Raw genomic sequence first — 9148 nt, 5'->3', positions numbered from 1 at the left:
TAATATTGCTCTAAACCTACATATTTTTAACTTTGCCCTACATGAATGACACTTGTTTATTAGAGGTGTACTTTTACTTTATTAAAGGATTAGTTTACTCCTGAATTAAAATTTCTTGAAAATGTATTCACCCCCACGTCATCCAAGATCATATTTTTCTTTCTTCAGCCAAAAAAAAAAAAAAAAAAAAAAAAAAAGGGTTTTGAGGAAAACATTCTAGCATTTTTCTCCATACAGTGGACTTTAGTTCACTTTGTAAACACTGGGTTAGTACTTCCACCTACATCACGTGTGACCTTTCCGATGTGACTACATAATGCGTGCTATATATATATATATATATATATTTAAAAAAAAAAAAAAAATGACCAATCGTTTCGCTAGACAAGACTCTCATTTCACTGCTGGGATTTAATTTCTTTCTACAATTCTTTTCTAAATAAATATTCCTCAAAAGCCTGTTGTATCATATTTGATACATTTTTGATAAAAAATGATGTATGGATAATCATGTAAACCTAATATAATTTTGAAATATTAATAACAAAATATAAATTATTTACTTTATAATAAATTGTTAAACCTCTATGGTACGCAGTTGCCATATGGCAACAATCACTTTCTACTTATTTACTTGTTATTCTGAAAAAGAAAAAAAAAACAGTATATTGCAGTATGGTAATCAGGGTAGTCAATGATGTGCTGTTTTTAAACCACATGACATTTGAATGTTCCTCCAAAACACTTTTTTTCCCACTGTCACCCCAACAGTAAATATCAAAACAGGAAATATCAGTGTTGCCATATGGCAACACTGTACCACTACAGAAAAAGGCAACGCTATACCACAGTGGAATTGAAGTATGTATTTCCCCATTGGGATTTTTTATAGATAGTAACACCAATAATTTGATTGCAATTATGTATTTATTTGAAGTGTTTATTGTAGTATATGTGAATTCATGTATAAATAAGAAAAGTATTTAGTCTTTTCAAAAAATGAATACAACAATATTTCACGGAAAGGGCACAAGGAAAAGTGCAGAGCTGCCTCTTCCATGTGATGACAGTGAGGATGAGTTAGCCTTCAGTGACCGTAACGATGAGTGTGTTTGTGTATGTGTATATGTGTCTGCATGTGTGTGTGTGGCAGATTTTGATGGAAATTAAGATTGGATGCATCAATTTATAAAAGAAGTTTGCATTTGAATTGAAAAGAAAATCATAATTTAATAGAAAAAGTAATTTGGGCCAGTTTCCATTATGGTACACTGTTGCCATATGGCAACTTTTTCCTAAATACCCCCCCAAAATCTTTTTTTTTTTTTTTTTTTTTGCATAATTGAAGCTATTTTATGTAATAAAAACATATGTGAAAAATATTTCATGCTTAGAACAAAATGCATACCATAGAGGGTTAAAGATTTATAATAAATGTATAATATAATATAATTTATAAAAAGATACCACAACCTAAAGGTGGACATTTTTATGTGGAGCCATAGAAATCCATTTAATGTATCAAATATTATACAGTAGGCTTTAAAGAGCAGGCCATATCGTTATTTAGAGTATCCTAATATTGTGTTGGAGTCCCCTAACACAGGTTTAAATGCATCTAATTACAGTGTTTAGAGAAAACATTGTAATTTTCATACATTTAATATTAGAATTTTGAAATGATTTCTTGGAAGCAGTTCTGAGCATAAAGGTCAGTAAACCCCGCCCTTTCATAAACCTACTCTTCTCTGATTGGTCAGTTGGCCTAAGTCCGTTGTGATTGGTCCTTCTGTATACAATGCAAGCGAATTGTGCCCACAGCTAAAGTTTAGCTGCTAAACTATAAACACTTCACAAAGCAATGATGGTGGATACGTTAGCCGAATGCTAGCGTGACTAAGTAATGAAACAGTACGGTTTGTAAACCAAAATATGTTTACATTCTTTATTATTAAACAAAGTAATTAGAACAATGAGAGTCTATATTGACTCATTATTAGGAAACAGTGGGTTCACAGTGAATTATCAGAACTGTTTCAGTAAGACAGTAATTATGTGGTTTACCTGGAACCTAAAGCTACACTAGGTATACTGTACATCACATGTTAGCACAAACAACTTGATATTTTCAGCACTCAGTTGCAAATGTACACATAACGCATTAATCGTACTTACAGGTTGTGGTTCGGAAACGCTTGTTGCTCCAAATAAAGAAGGTACGGACTTCTTTCATGGACAAACGTTTAGCGAATCCTGCGATAAACTCACCAAACAGTCCTCGGTAAAATGAGGAGCACACAACAAAAGGTTTGAATTGTATTGCTGTGGTATTGTGGAAAAAATGAATTTTAACCACTGATTCTTCACGTTATTTTTGGGCAATGAAAACAAAAACTTGCTTTCACAGCACCTTATTGACATGATGTAAACACACTAAGTAGCGGAAGTGTTTGTGGGCAGGGCAGACTTCGTATTTCGCGGGTAGGCGGGGATTATGCAAATACATTACCCATTGACGTAGATCATAACATGCACAAGTTTCGAAAATATGATGACTCGTTTAGGCGGTTCAGTGTCGACTCTTTCTTTTGAGAGACTATATCTTTATTTGTCATGCACTTTTTTGATTAACAACTTTGTAGTCTGTTTACATTGAAGGATAGCTATGTTACAAACTGCAAAAAATATATTTTTTGGAAAACCCATATGCCCTGCTCTTTAATAAAGTAGGATTAAATATATATTTTACAACTCATTCTGTATTCTCATTTCTTTTTTTAGAGGTACTCTTCAACCTGTTGATCTCAGTATGCTACCAGGAGTCAGTGAATGATCAATGCACTGTGGTTTTGCCCTGCATGACACAGCCAATCCATCATGCAACAACAGACCCCGGTTAAAGCTGTGGTCACGCTTGTCTGGTAGAGAGTACATAATTCACAGTTGATTTGCTTGCTTCTGGTGGTCAGAGCTCAGTGATGTGAGGACAGGGTGGTCGCAGTGTCAAGCACTGATCCAGCACACTGACATTATACCAACAATCACGGACAGGTTGCTGCTTATTTCCTCATACTTCACATGCACATAATCAAGAACAACAGACTTACTGTTATAATTACTACACACCAGAAGGAAGCTTATTAAAAATATAAGATAAAAATAATAAGAATAAAGACATGACTATTGCAATACTGAGGAAAAATGAGTAAAACCTTCTGTTAAGGTCTTCAAGGCAGGAAGCCCATTACTAGAAGAGTTTAGTTGGGGACTGCATACGTAATACCAATCTAATGGCTTCCTCAGGAACATTTCTACATCCTGTTGAAGTCATATTCTCATCATTGGCATATAGTCTAACAAAGGTCAGAATTCAACAATTCAAATCAATAGTACATCACAGCCACAAAGCAGCACTACGACTGGCTTCACAAACCCACCCAACAGCAATCAAAGCCTACATATGCTCATTACAATGTAAGGTAGAACTACATCCGCACGAAAATAGATTGTTTTAACAAGGCATTCACGGAGCAAAGGAACAGACTAGCAGGTCTCTTCATTAGTTTATCAGCATAAGGAAATTTTATCTACATACATTACCATTCTCAATGCTCTTTGACAAGCTGAAATACTTTTTCCATTCATTTTGTAACTCAATTTATATCAATGCCCAAATTAAATGTCAAAATCTTTTTATTAGTCCAAAAATATTATTTTATATCATTAGACGCAAGTGCTGCGAACAGTTTCACAGAAACAAAATTATGCACCCCATGGGCTAAATTGCTAACATTTCCAATTTGACACATTTAGTGAACCTTAATACAACCATAATACAATCCTTCCCTGAACAATATCACTATAATAGCAATAGAAATAAATGCTTGGAATTGGTATTAAAATGTCTTACCTGCCAGGATAAATTACAAGTATTTGGTACAATCAATAATTAGTCATTTTCCTCCCTTTTGAAATACTGTAATTATGTTTACTTGGTAGGATGTGGGCGATATACCAGTAGACGCGATTAACCGGTAGATTTTGGACTATAGTCTCTATTGCGGTTACACGTTCATGTGACGTTGCTGTGTTATGTGTTCACGAAAACGTATTGTTTCCACATGTTTTTAAGCACTGTGGTTTAAAAACGAGTGATTTTAAGCCGTTGAAACGCGATCACAAGTGACAGAGAACTAAGGCCTCTACACTGTTTCTGAGTGCTGTGAGGGTTGCCAGGTTTTCACAACAAAACCCACCCAATTGCTACTCAAAACTAGCCCAATTGTGTTTCGGTGGGGTCACCCGGTAAAAATTGCGTTATGGGGGATAAAATACACTTTATTTTTTGCTGGGAGAAGGTATGTAAGTTAGACAAGAATTGAGCAATTGACGTGTGGTGTTGCTGGATGTAATAATGAACGTAGTGGTCGTCATTTACTCCTGACATCTGAGCTGCTGAAGATGCAGTTGATTACGTTTGTTTGTGAAGGGAATGCGCCTCCCGATCTACATATATCCGTCTATGTTCGCACAAATAATTTGTGATCCAGCTTCACTTACAGCAGAAGTGAGTATAAGGGTTTTTTTATGAATTTTTGCAATCGTCTTTCCTAATAATGTGCTAGTTAGCAAGTTTAGCGGCTAAACGCGGCTAAAGTAAACAGGCTCGTCACTCCACAGAGAGAACAGAGGGGTGGGGCGAGCAGAGCTCATTTGCATTTAAAGCAGCCTCGACTAGAATGGGATGATTTTTGCAAAGCTGATTTTGGCAAGGTAAAAAGGGTGTTGTTTTACACAACCACTGAGAATTTTTAACCAAAGTATATTATAGACTTTTCATTAAGACCCTAAAGAATCATATCAACTTGTGGAAAATGGGCATCCGATGACCCCTTTAAAGGGACTTTGGTTAAAGTTGGTTAAAACCGCAGACTTGGCAAGACTGTGCTCATAGAGCGCGAGAGTATTTAACTGAGGTATTTCTGTCACGTTATAGGCAATTGAACAGTTAATACACACACTTTATGTGTCCAAATGCCCGTCTTTGCAAGTATCCTTTTAAACACAGTAATTTAGGTCTTAAGTGAAGGCAAACAGCTGAGAAAGAAAACATGTGTAACAGTACAGTATATTGGATAGAATTGAATAGTATAGTGAAGAATATGCAGTGTTTTAGTTTTTTTTGTCCTATTGTGTGTAATAAGTTTCTTATTCTTATTTAGTTTACTTTTCTTCAGTGAGCTTGAGGGTTTTTTTAGGCTAGTATTTATTTTTGTGATATTGACACTGGTTTCAAGAATTATGAAACTTCTATGGTATCAAACATTTTGATGTCATAAACACCTTATTTAAAGCAAAAATAACTATATTGTGATATATGTTGTTATATATGACTCATATGTGACCCTGGACGACAAAACCGGTCATATGGGTAAATTTTTGAGATTGAGATTTGATATCTGAATGTCTTCATGGAACATGATCTTTACTTAACATCCTAATGATTTTTGGCATAAGAGAAAAATCGATAATTTTGACCCATACGGTGCATTGTTGGCTATTGCTACAAATTATACCCATCCCGTGCTACTTTTTTTTTTTTGTGGTCCAGGGTCACATATCATAATGTAAGATTCAGTCAAATCACCCACGCCTATTACTTGGTTTGTTATTGTTTGTTCCTTTCACCAATTAACTTGTAAATGACATAGTATAGGATTACAGGCAACAGATGAGAAACACTGAATTTCATAAATCAAAATGAGCACCAGTCTGTATGTTTTTCTTGCTTAAAAACATTACTTTTATTATGCTTTGGCATTTCTATACAACACACTAATATCAAAATAATCACTTTCCAAAAATTGGAAAAACACTGCTTGAATTAGTTTTTCCTTTTACATGGAGTGTAATGAAGCAGTCCTAAAAAATATAGAGCAAAGGTCTGTCAGTGTGTGTGTTTTTTGCAGCGTTTGGCTCGGGTTTCTCTCCCAGCGTGTGTTTGTGAAGTGGACTGATTTTGAGCACTGAGGGACTGCAGGGCTTGAACTCGCTGTAGGCGTTTACAGAGCTCACTTTCACATGTCTGGACCAGTGCTGATGTCCTTTCACCATCCCAGCCCAACACCTTCATCATGACCTCCACTCCATGCCCCACCACCATCTGCATAAAAATACATCCATCCTAAACTATATGCTTCTAAACATCCAAACACACAAATTTAACTGTTTTCATTACATAATATAATACATTATTAGGGTTTTATAATATTTTTTTATCAAACTGAATAAAAGATAAAGTACTCATATGGCTTCTGCTCATACCACTGAAAAGAGTGAGTGACCCCTACTGATATATGTTTGAAAGTTCAGTCAACGTGACTCACAAACCAATCAATTCCTAATGTATACAATCAAGTCCTGACTTTTTTTTTTTTTAGTTGAACACTCTGTTTCACTCTATATTTGTCATATTACACAGATAGAATGGGCTTTGAATGATGTTCATGTTGACTTCCAGTCTCTAATGTAAAATAATGATAAATATGCTTAGTTTTTACACCATTCTTAAGAAATTGTGGGAGGTCTTACAACACAGATGTCATACCTGTAGCTCTTCATTGGACAGTCTGGTCTCTGGGTATTTTTTTTTCCTTCAGGACCATTAGTGTCGTGGAGCTGAACCCTGCTGTGGCCTCCACCTGCACCCCATCTGTCTCATCTAGTCTAGCGCCTGCAGCAATGACAGTGGTTAACGTCCTGAAAGCACTGGAAAGATTAGGGCTGTCACAGCAACAGATAAGCTGTTGATCATCCAAGCTGCTACTTTTCTTCATTCCACCAAGTACTGATAAAATGAACTTGCACAAACTGGTACGATATTTAGAAATGGCTCAGCGATGCCATCTGGTGGGAGTCAAAGCAACAAGGAATAGCTCACCCAAAAATAACAATTTGCTGAAAATGTATTCACCCTCAGGCCACCAAAGATATAGATGAGTGTCTTTACCATAACAGATTTGCAGAGCTTTAGCATTACATCACTTGCTCACTACTGGATCCTCTGCAGTGAATGGGTGCCGTCACAATGAGTAATGATAAAACCATCACAAGTAACCCACACGACTCCAGTCCATCAATTAACATCTTGTGAATTGAAAAATGCATGTTTGTAATAAATCTATTATTAAGACGTTTTTGACTTTTGATTGCTTTCTCCATTAAAAAAAGTCTTTTTGCCTAAATCAGGAGAGAAATATGCACAGATCAAAACTGTTCTAAACAAATATGTTGGTGGATTTAGATATGAGAGAACAACAGGGGATGGATTTTTCACCGTTGGAAACTCTATTATGGGCTGTATTCTAGCCAGAAACAATGGTTTTAAAGTTAAAAATGCTTTAATGGTGAATTTCTTTTTCACAAACACACAGCTTTAGGCTTCACAATACATTCATTGATGGACTGGAGTTGTGTGGGTTACTTGTGGATTATCGTGATGTTTTTATCAACTGTTTGGACTCTTATTCTGATGGCACCCATTCACTATAAAAGGATCAATTGATGATCAAATGATGATTTGACTTCCTGTGATTTACTTGGGGATTTCTCTTGTATCTTGTATCTGAAACATATTCGTACTTTGTTCTTGTGGGTCACAGGTGCCTTCTCGCTCCACAGCTTTCAAATAGAGCTTTAGTAACTCTTTGGACTGTCGCTCTTCTTCTTTGTGGTCCAGCATTCTCTGCAGGGTGTCTTGTAGGACTTGGGTTTTCTGCTCTGAGAAATTCAATGCCGCAGCCAGATCTGAGCATCGAACATCAATCAGACTCTGTAACACATTTATAAAATGATTCTCTGAAACTCACAACAAAACAAAGTCTATTTACACACTATAATCACACATGAAAATGGTAATACTCAGATGTGCATTCCAAAATAACAAACCAGAATCTCACAGACCTGTAGATCTGCCTCGGACATGAGGATAATACTGGCCAGGTCCTGTCTGAGCTGCTCTGCCAAACTGTGCCAAGATTCAAATCCATCAGTCACGTCTTGTCCATCCACCTCCACATAAGTAGACTTTCTGCAAGGCTGTGCTGTCCCTCTATCAGCTAGACAGAATAGACCAGTTTAGATTAATAAGTGTGCTAAACAAATTCTGGAACATCCTGGAATAGGTTGTATTCACCTTGAGAATGCATCCATATTTCGTTGGCACGCAACAGCATGAATTTTGTATTTGCTGGCAGACACAGAAAGTAAGCCTCATCTTCTACAATGGTCCCATCATCTTCTAGTACAACTGAGACTGATGGACTAGAAGTAAACCCTAGGGTCTCAATACCTGTGGGTGACAAAGATGAAGAATGCGTCAAATGACACATAGAGCATAGGATGAACTTACAATTTTTAAAAACATAAGAGAGAGAGAGAGAGATGAAACAATTATGAATCGATTCTGAAAACTTAATATTTTTAAAAATGATTTTTAAATGTAAAATTGTTAATTTGATATTTATTTATATAAATTATTAGTTTTTTATTACTTATTATTACTTCTTTTTCCATACTCATCGTGTATTGTTACAATTATTTTGAACTTGACTCTCACGGATCTTTTTAAATTATGCCTACTGCACGTAAAACACTTTAAATTACCCCCTACTTAAGGTGTGCTATAATAAATTTCACATTTTTCAAACCCACCTTTTATTTTGAGCTGATCCAGAGAGGTTACCGCCAGTCCATAATACTTCTCTCGCCTACTGTTACACACTTTACACGCTATTAATTCTGCCATGGTGACAGTCAAAGTTCAAAGTTCATAATCCAATCTTCACACCTTTTTCTTGGTTGTTATTTTTGTGTCTAAATCCTCATAACGCACATTTCTCATAATATTGTCACTATTTGTCTCACAACGTATGACAAGAATTGAAACTAAATAAGCTGCATTTCGGCTTCCGTGTTTTGAAATGTGCCGATCGAATCTGTAACAGCTCGTTGGCCTTGCGATATGAACGAATCGTTCTTTTGAGTCGAATCTTTTAAGATCAACTGAACCGATTCACAAAGCGGACTGAGCTCTTATCACTTTGAACTCGTTCTTTGAAACGAACGGTTCAAAAGAACCGACCAATGC

The 9148-nt window shown here is 35.9% G+C and overlaps 1 protein-coding gene across 1 annotated transcript; it reads right to left on the bottom strand.

Annotated features, from left to right (window-relative positions):
• Positions 1-5628: 5628 nt before the first annotated feature.
• Positions 5629-9003, bottom strand: dffa (DNA fragmentation factor, alpha polypeptide). The gene is given in 7 exon segments (XM_051096335.1): positions 5629-6163; positions 6608-6652; positions 6654-6733; positions 7642-7831; positions 7963-8117; positions 8195-8350; positions 8713-9003. Coding segments are annotated over 7 exon segments (936 nt in total). The 5' UTR covers positions 8807-9003; the 3' UTR covers positions 5629-5947.
• Positions 9004-9148: the final 145 nt, after the last annotated feature.

Source organism: Labeo rohita, chromosome 23, assembly GCF_022985175.1.
Source record: "Labeo rohita strain BAU-BD-2019 chromosome 23, IGBB_LRoh.1.0, whole genome shotgun sequence".
Lineage (NCBI taxonomy): Eukaryota > Metazoa > Chordata > Actinopteri > Cypriniformes > Cyprinidae > Labeo > Labeo rohita.
This window is presented reverse-complemented; position numbering and strand designations above follow the sequence as displayed.